Here is a 14,727-nt window from a genome sequence, read left to right on the forward strand (position 1 = left end):
TCGTTGCATAGTGGCAGAAAACAATCTTCAGATCCTTCTCTGGAAAAATAATTCTCTGGTACGAATGTTCGCAAAAATTTTCGTTGCATAGTGGCAGAAAACAATCTTCAGATCCTTTGCGGAACAAAAATAATTCTCTGGTACTCCGACTTTTGATTTCAAGTACATATAAAATTGATCGTTGAGTCGACCCTGCGTAGATGAGCATGCATTGGCCGTTTACCGACGGTGAGTATTCTCTGATTTCCCCACGAAAGCCCCTAGAGACCTCGGAGATCTTCCGACTTGTCCGGACGGACGACTCCGACGTGCAACCGCGGCGCTGTGGGCCGGGCAGAAGGTTACGGCGCGCGCGCGCGGTCGGCGGCGTGGTTAGCAGCACTGTCTTCAGAAGCAAGCCGTTAGCCGAGTAGCGCGAAGCGAGCACGAGCAGCAGCGGAACGTGGGACCGACGCGGTGTATAGACGCGTAGGTGCGGAGTGTGGTGTATACGATTGACGAGTTCCCCTCGCGAGTAACGGCCGAATCGATCGGCACGACGCGCGTCCGAGGCGAAGACGGCCGCTTCGCGCGCCTGAGTGTGATATGCCAATAATTGGCGCTTGCGGCCCCGCGAATGGAGGTGCTGCGGTTCTAGAAGCAACCGACGCCAAACCGACCAGCGACGCATTCACGACGACGCCGAGGCGCGATCACTGAAGGTACGCGACGCACGCCCGCGCGGGCCGCTCGCGCCGGGTCCGCGGCAGTCCGCGACGACCCACCGCGCGTAACGGGTGGCGAAGGTGGAGGACAGGTGTTCCCATCCCCGAGACAAACGACTGGCCTCGTCGGTCTCCCTCGAAATCGCGCCAATTAGATGACTGCCCTTTCCCGCCATAGTTTTCAAAACTCCCTGCAACGTGGACGCCTGCACCTGCGGTAATAGCTTCCGTCCTGGACGGAAGGAAAATACTCTCCCCCTCCCCCGGAGCTAGGCGTCCGCGTGTCTAGATCGGATCTCGCGAATTAAAACAGTTAAGACACGGATAGAGTCTGTGACGGTTTTCGCAGAAGCAGGGCTGTTTACAATGCCCTTTTTTTTTATTCTATATTCTCGTATTAGGCGTTTGTATCTCTCTATGCGTGTAACATCTATTTTGTTGATCTATAGATATTTAAAACCACATCGTCCCAAAATGAGTGCGGGCATGGAAAATGGGGCCGGCGAGGGCAAGTCGGCCAAGCAGAAGACCATTGAGGCCGTCTATCAAAAGAAGTCGCAATTGGAGCACATTCTGCTCCGACCCGATACCTACATCGGATCTGTGGAGCCGATAACGGAAATGATGTGGGTCTTTGATAAGGAGAAGGATATGATGGTGCAGAGGGATATAAAATACGTTCCAGGATTGTATAAAATTTTTGATGAGATCCTGGTGAACGCCGCCGATAACAAGCAACGTGATCCGAAGATGGATGCGATCAAGATCGACATCGATTCGTGAGTAATTTAAAAAAAATGCATTTCAAAATTCTCAAGAAATTTGCAGTAAATTGTACAGTCGTTAATTAAATACTATACTATTATAGGGAGAACAACACCATTTCTGTATGGAACAATGGCAAAGGCATCCCTGTGGTAATACACAAGGAAGAAAACATGTATGTACCTACCATGATATTCGGTCACCTTTTAACGTCGTCGAATTACGACGACGAAGAGGAGAAAGTGACCGGTGGTAGAAATGGTTACGGTGCCAAGTTGTGTAACATTTTCAGTCACCGTTTTACCGTCGAGACAGCGACGAAGGAATACAAGAAATGCTTAAAACAAGTGAGTACATTGATATCAATCTGTGATTCTATCTCTCTTGGTTATAATTTTCTATTATATATTATAATTTTCTCTTTTACAGACATGGGGCAATAATATGGGAAAGGCCAGTGAGCCTAGAATTAAAGAGTATTTCGGGGATGATTTCACAAAGGTTACATTTTCCCCGGACTTGACAAAGTTCAAAATGCAATCTCTCGATGAGGATATTGTTTCTCTAATGACTCGAAGAGCGTACGACGTAGCCGCCTCCTCGAAGGGCGTTAAAGTTTATCTGAATGGCACTCGCGTACCAGTGAAGAATTTTAAGGATTACGTTGACTTCTACATCAAAGGGAAGGAAGACGACGTCGGTAATCCGTTGAAAGTCGTGTACGAGTGTTGTGGTCCACGTTGGGAAGTGGCCCTCACTTTGTCTGATAAAGGATATCAGCAAATGTCCTTTGTAAATAGTATCGCGACGACGAAGGTAAGATGATCAGCTGTGGGCAGCTAATTTCCTACAAAGTATAAAAGATTTCTCTAAATATTTAAATTCGCTGAATGTCAATAGGGCGGCAGACACGTCGATCACGTGACAGAATTAATAGTCAAGCAATTGATTGAAACGTTGAAGAAGAAGAATAAATCCGGAATGGCCATTAAACCGTTTCAAATTAAGAATCACTTGTGGATATTCGTCAACTGTCTCATCAACAATCCCTCCTTCGACTCGCAAACCAAGGAGAATATGACTCTGCAGCCGAAAAGCTTCGGCTCTAAATGTACACTAACTGATAAGTTTATCACCTCGGTAAGTAGAAATATTTATATCAAAGTTCGTTTGTCTTCGTGTGCGCGTTTGACCATTCTTTTCAATGCTCGATTTGCAGATCACGAAAATCGGTGTTGTGGAAGCAGTATTATCCTGGGCGAAGTTCAAAGCTGACAGTCAACTCGAGAAGTTGGGTCCCAAATCAAAGCAAAGGAAGCTTCACGGTATACCCAAGTTAGAGGACGCCAATGACGCGGGAACTGCAAAATCGCTGGAATGTACGCTCATATTGACTGAGGGAGACTCAGCCAAAACAATGGCTGTGTCCGGTATCGCTTCCATAGGCAGAGATAAATATGGCATATTTCCATTGAGAGGTGAATTTGTTTTACTGAGGAAAATAGCTAGATTTTTAATGCGACGATGAATACTAATCAATCGTGATTTGATCGTAGGTAAAATGTTAAACGTACGGGAAGCTACCCACAAGCAGATCTTGGAGAATGCTGAAATCAATAATTTGATAAAAATCCTTGGTCTTCAATATAAGAAGAAATACGAGACTCGAGACGATTTGAAGACGTTGCGCTACGGAAAGATGATGATCATGACTGATCAGGATCAGGTTAGATTTTTTGCATAGACTATATATATATATATATATATATATAATTGCATATTATATATTTATAATAATTATTTTTGATTAAATTTTGATTTAGGACGGTTCACATATCAAAGGTCTGTTGATCAATTTCATTCACCACAACTGGCCGTCGTTGTTGAAGCTGAACTTCGTGGAGGAATTTATTACGCCTATCGTGAAGGCCTCTAAGGGCAGCCAAGTTTTATCTTTCTTTTCTCTGCCGGAATTCGATGCGTGGAAGAAGGAAACGGAAAACTTTCACACGTATAAGATCAAATACTACAAAGGTGTTTACTTAGAAATCTATTTCCCGCCTTTTATGGATTACAATATTCATAAAAGATTCATTTAACGAGATCTTTTTTTACGGATTTACATAGGTTTGGGTACTTCGACCGCCAAGGAGGCGAAGGAGTACTTCGAGAATATGGCCAGACACAGGATACGCTTCCGATACGAGGGCGACCAGGACGATCAGAACATCATCATGGCGTTCAGCAAGAAATGCGTTGACCAGCGTAAAGACTGGCTGACGAATCACATGAACGAAACAAAGAGGCGAAAGGAGATTGGCCTCGGCGAGCGTTATCTCTACGAGAAGGACACGCGCACCGTCTCCTTCTCGGATTTTATCAACGTCGAACTGGTGCTGTACAGCAATTACGATAACGTGAGATCCATCCCGAACATGATGGACGGCTTCAAGCCGGGACAGAGGAAAGTAATGTTCACCTGTTTGAAGCGCAACGACAAACGCGAGGTGAAGGTCGCACAGTTGGCGGGCTCGGTCGCCGAGCATTCGGCTTACCATCACGGCGAGACGTCCCTGATGGCGACCATAATCAATCTCGCGCAGAATTTCGTGGGCAGCAACAACATTAATCTGTTGCAGCCCATCGGTCAGTTCGGTACAAGACTTTCTGGCGGAAAGGACGCCGCCAGTCCGAGATACATTTTCACGATGCTCAGGTATTTTGCCATTTTACTACAATATAGATATCTACAGAAGAAGAAGTTGTATACATTTTTCTGCATGACTGTCTCCTTTTTTTTTCATAGTCCTCTGGCAAGGTATATATTTCACAAACATGACGATCCCCTGCTGAAACACGAGTACGACGACAATCAGAGAATTGAACCTGTCTTCTACATACCCGTGATTCCCATGGTATTGGTGAACGGTGCCGACGGTATCGGTACCGGATGGATGACGAAGATACCGAACTACAATCCGCGAGAGATAATCGAGAATTTACATAGGATGATGGACGGCGCGGATCCGAAGCCAATGGTATTAAATTATCTAGGAAATGAATTTGATAACTTTATCGATACTTTATATTTGACACAATTATGCAGAATATTTTATGAAAATATCGAATTGTTGTCTACAAATTTTATAATCGCGTAATTGCAATTTGTTTAGATACCGTATTACAAAAATTTCAAAGGCGTCGTGGAGAGCTGTGGAGATTTCCGTTACGTTATAAGCGGGGAGATATCGGTGATCGGACCCGATAAGGTGGAGATCACTGAACTTCCGATTGGTACGTGGACGCAAACTTACAAGGAAACTGTGCTAGAACCTATGTTACATGGAAGTGATAAAACGCCGGCTATCATTACGTAAGTATTATAATTGACGAATAGATAAGATTTTTGTGTGTATGGAAATTTTCTGTCAATTTCAAGAATATTCATTTTATCGTAGGGATTACAAAGAGTACAACACAGATACGGCGGTACACTTTATAGTAATGATGAATCGTGACAAATTATTGGAGCTGGAAAGAGACGGTCTTCATAAAGCGTTTAAACTTCAGACAACGATGACTATAACGTCTATGGTAAGATGCCAGAGAAAATATTGATACAGTACGGTAATCGCAAGTGAAGCGGAAATTCGTTAATGCAATCTTTTTGCGCAGTGTGCATTTGATGAAAATCAATGCTTGAACAAATACGACAGCGTGGTGCAGATATTGAAGGGATTCTATAAAGTACGATTTGACGCGTATCACAAGAGGAAAGATTATCTGGAAGGAGTGTTGAAAGCGGAAGCTTCAAAGCTGGCGAATCAGGCGCGCTTCATCATCGAGAAGTGCGACGGCACTCTAGTGATAGAGAACAAGAAGAAGAAGGACATGATAGCGGAATTGGTCAGAAGCAATTACGAGTCCGATCCGGTGGTGGCTTGGAAACTGTCGCAGAACAGAGAGCAAGTGCTGGTAAGCAAGTTTTTGCTTTTTAAAATTTTCGGCAAATTCAAAGGAGAATCCCGTAGTTATTAATTGAAATTTATTTATTCTGCTACGTCAGGAGGATCAAGTAAGTTATTATAGAAAGAAATAGTATGTAAAACTTCCAATGTAGACACTGTAACACGAAGGTATTTTAACAAACGGTCATTTTCCAATGGATAAATCTTTTAGCGGAAACTCTCTTTGCTATTTAACAACAGTAAGCGCAGAACTTTCGGTTAAATATATTTGAGCTTTGGATTGTGGTTGCCTTTGTAAAAAGCCTTTTTTTCCATCGTGTCGACAAACGTGTGTGACTTTGCCAATAATTGTCGCAAATAAACAGGAAGAAGCTGCAGACAACGATGAGGAGTCCACTCCAACCGCGAACGCGATGGAGAAGGAGAATTTCGACTACCTTCTTGGAATGACGATGTGGAGCCTGACGAAGGAAAAGAAGGATGAACTGTTGCGTCAACGGGACGAGAAGACAGCGGAGCTGAAGAGATTGCAAGCACGCACGCCGTTGTCTTTATGGAAAGAGGATCTCGACAATCTGTTGACCGAATTAGACAAGGTATAAAGATTTGCTTTTCGAAAGAAAATTAACTTGATTTCTAATTGTTTTACGATTTTCGTGTAGCTGGAAGAAAAGGAGCAAAAAGAACAGATCAAATCAAAACAGACCGAGAAGAAACCACCCTCGAGATTCTATTCTAAGACGGAATACACTCGTCGAATAGTGCCTATCATCGACGTCGAACTGAAAAAAAAAATCGAAAAGGCTGACATTGTGTCGAAGGATAAGAAAGAAGGCATAAAGAAGCCGAGAGTAAGTCCATCTAATTCATTTGTATATTTAGTTATTTATTTATACTTATGTCATTATTATATCAATGACAATTTTCATCTGAATCAGGTAAAGAAAGAGCTGGCCTCCATAGAGGAGAAAGACGAGTTCGATACTTTAGTCGATTCTAATGCTAAATCCCTCGAAAACAGACTTGGAAATTCTCCCGAAAAATTGGAAAAGAAAACGACGAAGAAAGGTTGATAAATTTTAATTCGTAAATTACCTCATAAATTAATTCATATGTTACAACGGATATTTTAACGACGAATTCTTTTGCTCTCGTGCAGCAGGAATGAAGCAAACAACATTACAATTTAAGCCGCTCAAGAAGGGAGCCAAGAAGAAAGATAAGGACTCGGAGGACAGTGACGATGAACGCATCGATTTCGGTAGCATTTCGCCACTACCACAACGGTCGTCTCGTAGAGCCACAGGTATCAACTTTTGTTTATCTTTTTTTTTCGTGCCAAAAAAATTTTTAAATAGATTACATTCTGTCTTGTTTTTCGAAATCTTTTACGATTTGTTAAATTTTTTTAACAGCCAAAAAGAATTATAACCTGAGCTCGGAATCGAGTGACAGTGACGTTGTGTTCGATCCCCCATCTGATTCGGAACAAACGTACGTATAATTGCTATATTGATATATATCATATTGACTTACTTCGAGCTGTGTTTCTCATCCTGTATCCTCTTTAGATCCAAGAAGCCCACTGTAACGCTAAGCGATTCCGACGACAATATTAAACCGATCAAGAAACTGCCTCAACCGACACGTAAGTAGACACGGTATATATTTAAATTAAACAACACAATGATGCGCATTACGGAAGACATTAAATATTTATTTATCCTCCTGCAGCGACTTCAGAAGAACTTTTCGATTCGTTAGTCGGCTTTTCTCCTGAGAAGCAGCAATCTTCGCCTGAGAAGAAACCTGTATTTTCATCCGGGGAAGACTCTCCTATGAAATTTACGCCGCCTAAAAAGGGTAATTGGCGCTTAACTGATTCGTATGACTAAATAAAAAAACTGTTTCGTAATCATCGTTTTACCTCTTGTGTTTACAGCACCTGCGAAGAAGAAAGCCGAGAACGGTGGCGGCAAAGGAGTGAAGAGGCAGAAGAAGAAACCAAAATCATCCGAGGATTCTGACACGGACGACATATTTACCACTAAACAAACTCTTGTAAGTACATTTTTTAGTCGATATATTTGCATAATAATTAAAAGAGTAATCGTGAAAATTTTTCATTAATTTAATTTTTTTTTTTTATAGAAGAAGAAAAAGAAGTCAGAAGATTCTGACGACGAGATAGAAGGTTCGCCGCCGCCCCGGAAGCCTGCCGGTAGAGCTCGGAAGCCTGTCTCGTATGCGTTAAAGTCGGACGACAGCGACGATTCCGATTGAATATCGTCGCGCACCCTGAAAAATGTCACAGACAACTATAGTTGACTCATGCAGTTTGATGGTGGATCTGCAGGCGATGACGAAACTCACGGATCGCGAAGGGACGTTGTACACAAATTTATTTGGAGAATTTCGGAGATTTCGTCCCCACCGATTGTTGGTCGTGACATTAGTTGTAATTTTATGTGGGGGTGCGCTTCGTCAGAACAGGATCTGCCAGAATGCGAAAATGTCCCGCGAATAATTTTAAGAGAGCGAAAATAACTTGGAATTAAAAATGTGTATTTTTCTGTTTTACTTGAGTAACATTCGAAGATTTTACATCGCGGACAACGCGGATGCTCGATCTCTGGCACGTTCTTCTGAAACGCTCCGTACAACGTTGTACATAATTTTGATCCTCGAGTTAAGCATAATGTTGCGAACGAGTGAAATTTCGTAAAATTAAGATGCTGTAGACAGTGCTGCAGGACGTATTCGAGTGTGCTCGGAATACTCACACAAATCTCGTCACATGATTGCAAGTCTCTTCGGAAAAATTTCTTTTAGCACGTACGATGTATATTGTGTTTATATTTGTGATATGTAATCTCAACGTGTTCCGGTTTACATGTTACTTTTCTTTTCAAAAGCCCGAGGGGACTATACGGCACGCTCCTGTCTTGCAAAGAAAATGTCCGGCGCCGCCTGTGCTAGATAGATTAATAATTAGTACCGCGTAAAACGAGGGAACACTTCTCCAGATCTCGAATTATCGCACAATCGTTATCATATTTTATTTTCCTCGCTATTGAAACTTTATAATTTGTACGATATGATTCGATAAAACTCGAGGAAAAAGAAAAAAAGCAGAAAAGAGAGAAAGAGAAAGAGAGGCATATGTCGATCGCGGAAAACGGACGTTTTGTAGTAAAATGAAAAGAAAGAAAAATATGAAATATACACAATTTTTAAATATATTTTTACATACGTCACAATATGGATTTTTTTTCAAGTTGTCTAAAGACTAAAGAAATTATACAGCGGTAACTAACTATTATACATATATACATAGAACGGATCTTAGACTTATGCGGCGCTCGATATCGGTTTAAGCGAAGCTGTCGGTCGTTTTCTTTTTTTAACTTCTAGCTTTATACTGACCACACGTAGAATAAAGTAAGTTTGCTTCGTGCTCGTGTCTCATTGTAGGTAACAAAGAAGGTTTTGTAGACTTTAGACTGCTGAGCGAGAGTCAGACTCGGCGTGACCGCGGGTAACTGATTGTGAGAGAGCCACGATTGTATAACTAGGGCTGTATGTATAACACAGGCGTGGGAAAAGATCCAGAGGTGGAAGTTAATGAGAATCAAAAAATTGATCGGTTCCCCTCATAATTTACGTGCTCCTCCTCCTCCTCCTCTCTCTCTCTCTTCTCTCGTATAAATGCTTTTCATGTTTACTTTCCACATATCCACAGGAGATCGAAGAAACGAAGTTAACTTGGAGGCATATTTGGTGTTGATTGAATTTAACTTCTCCGAGACTATAATTGTAATAGTTCTGTGTACACGTAATACCTGTTCACTCGTAGGATAAGATTAAAAGAGAATTATTATGATTGTAATTGGCGCGACGATTTTACACCTGCTATTAAACGGATATCTCGATAGAGACCAGTCGATTAGCCCTCGGCCCAAAGGCGCGCGCGTCCTCCAGCCTAATCAATACTTCGTGTAATCCTCGGCGATTTTCATTTTTATATAATTCACACACACATACTAAAAATACGTATATATATATATAAATATATAAATAAAAATGTTCTATAACTTTTTAGCTACTCGGCAATTCATTGTTCAACAGCGTTCGCCAAAACGAAAGTGAAACGAAAAGCAGCGGGGGTATCGTGCATACCGTGAGAGATGCGCGCGTGATTTATATATAATTAATAAGTTTTACTAACTTTAAATTATACACAAATACGTAAATTTATTGCTTATAACGTTTTCATACACCGTCCTCGACGAAATTCCTGTTTCTTTCCTTTTTGTTTGTCTTTTATCAGGAAGAAGATCGATGACCGTGCCGACATGCAGGGACGATTTGGAAAAGAAAAAGAACAGTATTTTATATATATTACGAATATTTAACAGTGTGTATGTAGGTCATGGCAATACCTTGCAGTCGATAGGAAGGTATTTCATTTCTCTATTCTCTTTTTTACGAAAAAAGTAGTCGAAAAGTTTTTTTTTCTTTTATCTCTTCTCATTCTTATTTTACATGCACCGATTATGTTCCCAGAGAATTCTCTATAGATATGTACAAATGTAAAATATCCTTCCTGTCGCAAAGTATACGAGCCCTATTGCGTTCTCGCGTGAATTCATCACGAGAGAGATTCTATGGGCGTAAACGCTCGGCGGATTACATCTACGGATAATTTTCTTCTTAAGGCCGGCTGCAGTAAACTTTTAAAGCTCTACTCAATCCGGAGTGTTTAACGACGAAACGAGATGCAAATAACAATTACATTTATTAATCGCGTTAATACCTCCGTTCTTGTCCGAATTAATGAAAAAGGTTCTCATAAATTCATGACCAAAAAAAAATTTACGTAGAAAACAAAAACCGTCTCGCGGCGTAAATTATGTCATTTTGAAATCGCGTTGGCTTCGTGAATCGGAATCGTTGGTGAATACGACGTGCGTGACATCGCGCGCCTCGTGAAATGAAAAAAAAAAAAAACCAAGAACGCCCTTCGTCTTTTTTTTGCGAAAAATGGGATGCGGGATACGGGAGCGGTTTTCTTTCTTTTTTTTTTTGTCAAAATTGAAGCGACGGATCTAAGTAGTAGACTCTGTTCAGACTTGTAATGTATTCTCCTCTCTCACCACACTTCTGCCAATCACATTGATGGTATTGAATTGTCATCAATACCCCGGTGCCCACAGTGTATCAATAACTGACGCAACATTTTAACAACACACGCACTCGCTCGCAGTTTCTCTCACGCTCGCTCTCTCTCTCGACGCATTCTCTCTAACTCCTCATATTCTCCCTTTCTCTCTTCCTTTTAACTCCCAGAAGCTACGGCTCGCTGACGGACGCGACTATAATACAAAGCAAGGGCACTTGATAAAATAACTTAGTTTTCTATTTCATAATTATCTATATATAACGTACATATATAAAACAAATTACGAGTAAAGAAATAATAATTGGGTCGGTTTTTATAGCGTTTCAACGGCTTTATCTTAAAGATTTGCTCGTTCTTCCTTATCCTCGTCATATTTTTTCCCTCTTGTCGTCTGATTAAATTTAATCAAACCATTTTGTTTAAACTTGCTCTATACACAAATTTTGGATCCGCTCTCTCTTTCTCTCGCTCTCTTTTTCTTTGTCCCTCTGACTTTAAAGAAAAAGGGGGGAGAAAAGAGAGAAGAAAAAAGGAGGAAGAGTGAAGGAGGAAAAACGTAAAATGCGTGGCTTCGTCACAGCGAATCTCGATACGGGGTTTTTTTTTTAAACTATACACGCGTGAGAACTTTTACAAGTGGCGATGATAGTGGTGGACTACGATGCTTTTTTTTATTCACTTTGGGAGCACATCGCGACTCTCTTTCTCTCTCTCTCTCTTTCACACACACACACTCACACTCACACACATTCTCCTTCTCTCTCATTTTCTCTACGCGATTCTCACTTCGCTCTCTATCGGACTATCGTTCCGGCATTATATAGATAAAGCCCACTCTCGTCTCAGAATAGGAACAACCAATCAAATTCGCCTTCGTGTACTCGTGTCGTGTACGTGTTTTTTCGTATGTGGGCGTGGATGCGCGTGTATGTTAACCGTTATTTAGTCATGATACAGGTAATAATATTAATATTCGAATAAAGTAACATGATGCACAGGCCGAGCATTCATGGAATGCCGGTACCGGCGCCGGAGGTCATGCGAGGATAGAGCCACCACAGTTGTCTTCCCACTGTCAATGCTTGTTATCGTCGTTCTTTTTACACCATATATATATATATATTATGTCGAATTTATTAGTTTTTATATATATATATATATATATATTTATATATATATAGTATAAATATATACACTCACACTAATTTTAACAATCTTCTATCGTTCGCTCACGCACACTAAAACGCCAGGAGAGAGAAACATATATCATCTCCGTGTAAGCGATTTGCTCCGATTGCTTTTCTCGATTTCTTCCTACTTTTTTCTCCTATTCTTCGTTGCTTTCTTTTACCCCAACAAACTTTTATTTTGCTTCCACCGAAAGAATTTCCATTTTCGCTTAATTTTTGTTTTTACTTGTCGCTCTGTCTCTTGTTCTCTCTCACACACATGCTCTATTTCCCCCCTCCCCTCTTATTCTAGACGTCACTTTTATCTCGTAATGACTTATCACATGTTATTTTCTCGTTCGCACGCTCGTTCGTTCTCTCTCGCTCTCTCGTTTCTTTTAAACACTATTATCAAGTCATCGCACTGTTTGATACAAGGAACGATAATACAATTGAATATTTACGAACACAACATTGTTTCTTGTCATGCTGAATAATGTGGCGTGGCTTGTAGAAAGACGCAAGCTCCTGGACTTGCGGGTGACCAGTCTCGCATCTCTCTTGCAATGTCCTATGTAGTCGATCCTGTAAGTATAGTTGTGATGGTGTGGTGATGGCGGTGGTAGATGTGGTAATAATTGTGGTGGTGGTGGTGATGGGTGATGGGTGGTGGTAGTGGTGATGGTGGTTGGTGACGATGATAGTATCCGGTTTTTTTAGTATTTACAATTGGTTATAGCAATCGTTATTTCCCTAAGATGAGATGGTGTACACAGTCCGAGCGTTCAAGATTTGGCATGTATTGGTATATATCGAGGATTTTGTCCTTAATCCTTCCTCTCCACTACGAACTGCTCGACGCGTTCATACCACTAAACATGCCGATATTAAACGAGCTCTGCTGCTGCTGCTGGATCTGCTGTTGCTGCTGCTGCTGCTGGCTGTTCGCTTGGCGGCCATGTTTTGGCACTGGGGGTTGCAGGTATTCGTGTCTAGCTAGTGTCAGTACGTCTATACGCTCCTCCTTCCTATACGCTAGGCAACTTCTTATGAAACTCTGCAACAGCAAATCGTCAACATTGTAGTAAAACGGCTTCTCGACAATCTCGACATTCTCATCGCCTAACTCACGGACGACACCTTACCTTTGCTTCGTTGCTAACCGTTGGTTTATTCGCGAACTGGACTTCGGTGGCTTTTAGTATCGTATTCTCCTCTAAAATAGTGGCTTGCGATTGATTGTGACCGAAAGGCTGCAAAAATAATTTTTTTTTTTTCCATTAGACACATTTCATTATATGTTCACGATGAGCGAAACTTTCCGACAATACATTGCGAATAAGTACCTTTTTACCGTATAGACATTGATAAAATATAACTCCTACGCTCCATACGTCAACCTTAGACGATATTTTAGGGGGATTTTTGCCAATGACGAAGCATTCAGGAGGTAGATACCTATAACAAGTACAAAAATATAAGTTTGTCGTCTTCACTAACAATTAATGATTAACGTGACGAAATAATTCAAGAGGAAACATACCAATAAGTACCCGCTCCTTGGGACGTTAGATCCATTCCGTGATCTGGATTATAATTTTCCTCATCCATGACTTTACTTAAACCGAAGTCCGTGATTTTTATTTCGCCGCACACGTTGCCTTCGGTTAATAGGATGTTACCTGCAAAAGCGGGAGCGACAAGCAATTAAATCATGCTCACTTGCATAGTAAAAATAGTCCTCATTATAAAATTTCTCGGAAATCACCTATTACATTCACAATGATAAATGAGATCAGATTCGTATTTACCTGGCTTCAGATCGTAATGTATGACTGGGGGTTTTATTTCATTGAGGTACTTTAATGCCGATACGACTTGCATAACAATAGATCTTGCTTCTCTTTCGGGTATAGTCTTATGCTGCAATGAAATGTTTAGGAAATAATAAAAGATATGTATTATGATTGAAATGGAAGATTTGCATGAAATAACGATCAAACGCTTACCTGTTTGAGGTAAAAATCTAAATCATGGCCATCACAATATTCCAGAACAGTACAAAAGGAATTGGCATCAATTTCAAATACATCGTACAATTTTACGACTCGGGGATGATCAAGTGCTTTATGTATATTATATTCTCGCAATGCATGTCTGTTGAAACAAAAACAAAAAAATTAGTAGTAAACATTCTTTTTGAGAGGAATAAGAACATGTAATATAATTAAAAAAATTAGTAGTAAATATTCTTTTTGAGAATAAGAGAGAGAGAGAGAGAGAGAGAGTGTGTGTGTGTGTGTGTGCGCGCGCGCGCGCGCACTACATGCTCTTATTTCTCTTTAAAAAAAATATTTATTACTTAATTAAAAAGCATCTCTACATTGATTATCAATTACAACAAATTAATATCGACAGAAATAAAAACTTGAGGGAACTTACTTTATATAATTAGCCTTCTTGTCTTCTTTCCAGTCTTTATTTAATTGATGCACCTTACAAGCCACGTACCGTTGCTCTTTTAAGTCAAATGCCTGTACGAGAAAATACACGACACAAATAAAAGTAAGTAAAATAGAATACTTTTGTGTTTACGTAAATTAATAACGTAAGTTAAAAAACGAAAGCAATAGATGGAAATGTTTCGTTACCTTATGCACTTCACTGAAACCGCCCTTGCCTAATAACATTAATAAGAGGTAACGCTCATTCAGAACAGGATGAGAGTTAAATCTCGATTGGTCCTCGTTGTGAATACGCTTTAACTCTCTAATGTGTAAATTTCGCTCCCTCTCGAGTTTTTCCATTTCTAATTGCAAGTCCGCGTCTTCCTTCTTCAACGCGCTCTGCCTCAACTGGAAAAACACACATTACCGTGAGGCATTAAGAATGGAGAAAAATCGAACGTTCAAGGAGGATGCGCTTCGCGGGAACGTCAT

At 40.7% G+C, this 14,727-nt stretch overlaps 2 protein-coding genes and 1 long non-coding RNA gene across 17 annotated transcripts in view; 1 reads left to right on the forward strand and 2 right to left on the reverse strand.

The window, feature by feature from the left end:
* Positions 1 to 374: 374 nt before the first annotated feature.
* Positions 375 to 8,696, forward strand: LOC105452326 (DNA topoisomerase 2). Of its 3 annotated transcripts, XM_011693320.1 has the most exons (23): positions 375 to 701; positions 1,154 to 1,483; positions 1,573 to 1,816; positions 1,899 to 2,285; positions 2,370 to 2,609; positions 2,689 to 2,947; positions 3,026 to 3,195; positions 3,293 to 3,503; positions 3,597 to 4,185; positions 4,276 to 4,507; positions 4,643 to 4,842; positions 4,928 to 5,063; positions 5,145 to 5,444; positions 5,536 to 5,544; positions 5,803 to 6,033; positions 6,100 to 6,288; positions 6,376 to 6,505; positions 6,597 to 6,743; positions 6,853 to 6,931; positions 7,009 to 7,085; positions 7,172 to 7,300; positions 7,380 to 7,498; positions 7,589 to 8,696. In XM_011693320.1, the coding sequence occupies exons 2-23, from the start codon at positions 1,179 to 1,181 to the stop codon at positions 7,718 to 7,720; spliced, it is 4,515 nt and encodes a 1,504-aa protein (XP_011691622.1). In that variant the 5' UTR covers positions 375 to 701; positions 1,154 to 1,178; the 3' UTR covers positions 7,721 to 8,696. The 3 variants fall into 3 exon arrangements, with proteins under 3 accessions (XP_011691622.1, XP_011691623.1, XP_011691624.1); XM_011693321.1 differs by lacking the exon at positions 5,536 to 5,544; XM_011693322.1 differs by lacking the exon at positions 5,536 to 5,544 and having other exon boundaries at positions 6,600 to 6,743.
* Positions 8,697 to 9,220: 524 nt separating this feature from the next.
* On the reverse strand, positions 9,221 to 11,355 carry LOC105452327. Its single transcript, XR_974722.1, has 2 exons — positions 9,880 to 11,355; positions 9,221 to 9,757 (listed from the first exon to the last, which is right to left on the reverse strand). It is a non-coding gene; the product is annotated as an uncharacterized LOC105452327 (long non-coding RNA).
* A 596-nt stretch (positions 11,356 to 11,951) lies between these two features.
* The window catches only part of LOC105452328 (serine/threonine-protein kinase tousled-like 2), a 39,856-nt gene continuing 37,080 nt past the window's right edge, over positions 11,952 to 14,727 (reverse strand). For 12 of the 13 annotated variants that reach the window (XM_011693326.1, XM_011693323.1, XM_011693329.1 and 9 more), the window contains 8 exons: positions 14,440 to 14,643; positions 14,231 to 14,322; positions 13,798 to 13,945; positions 13,600 to 13,711; positions 13,332 to 13,470; positions 13,135 to 13,246; positions 12,934 to 13,041; positions 11,952 to 12,845 (listed from right to left, as the gene is read on the reverse strand). In XM_011693326.1, coding sequence (XP_011691628.1) covers positions 12,633 to 12,845; positions 12,934 to 13,041; positions 13,135 to 13,246; positions 13,332 to 13,470; positions 13,600 to 13,711; positions 13,798 to 13,945; positions 14,231 to 14,322; positions 14,440 to 14,643 — 1,128 coding nt within the window. In that variant the 3' untranslated portion in view covers positions 11,952 to 12,632. The remainder of the gene's footprint in view (positions 12,846 to 12,933; positions 13,042 to 13,134; positions 13,247 to 13,331; positions 13,471 to 13,599; positions 13,712 to 13,797; positions 13,946 to 14,230; positions 14,323 to 14,439; positions 14,644 to 14,727) is intronic. The other variant, XR_974723.1, reaches the window with a different exon arrangement.

This window comes from Wasmannia auropunctata, unplaced genomic scaffold, assembly GCF_000956235.1.
Source record: "Wasmannia auropunctata unplaced genomic scaffold, wasmannia.A_1.0 LD336033.1, whole genome shotgun sequence".
Lineage (NCBI taxonomy): Eukaryota > Metazoa > Arthropoda > Insecta > Hymenoptera > Formicidae > Wasmannia > Wasmannia auropunctata.

What these genes read in the sequence shown, in the direction of transcription:
- LOC105452326 (XM_011693320.1), top strand. Translation starts at nt 1,179, where the DNA reads ATGAGTGCGGGCATGGAAAATGGGGCCGGCGAGGGCAAGTCGGCCAAG. An exon ending in TAAGATCAAATACTACAAAG is followed by an intron (nt 3,504 to 3,596) that starts GTGTTTACTTAG and finishes GGATTTACATAG; the next exon opens with GTTTGGGTACTTCGACCGCC. An exon ending in ATTTACGCCGCCTAAAAAGG is followed by an intron (nt 7,301 to 7,379) that starts GTAATTGGCGCT and finishes TTGTGTTTACAG; the next exon opens with CACCTGCGAAGAAGAAAGCC.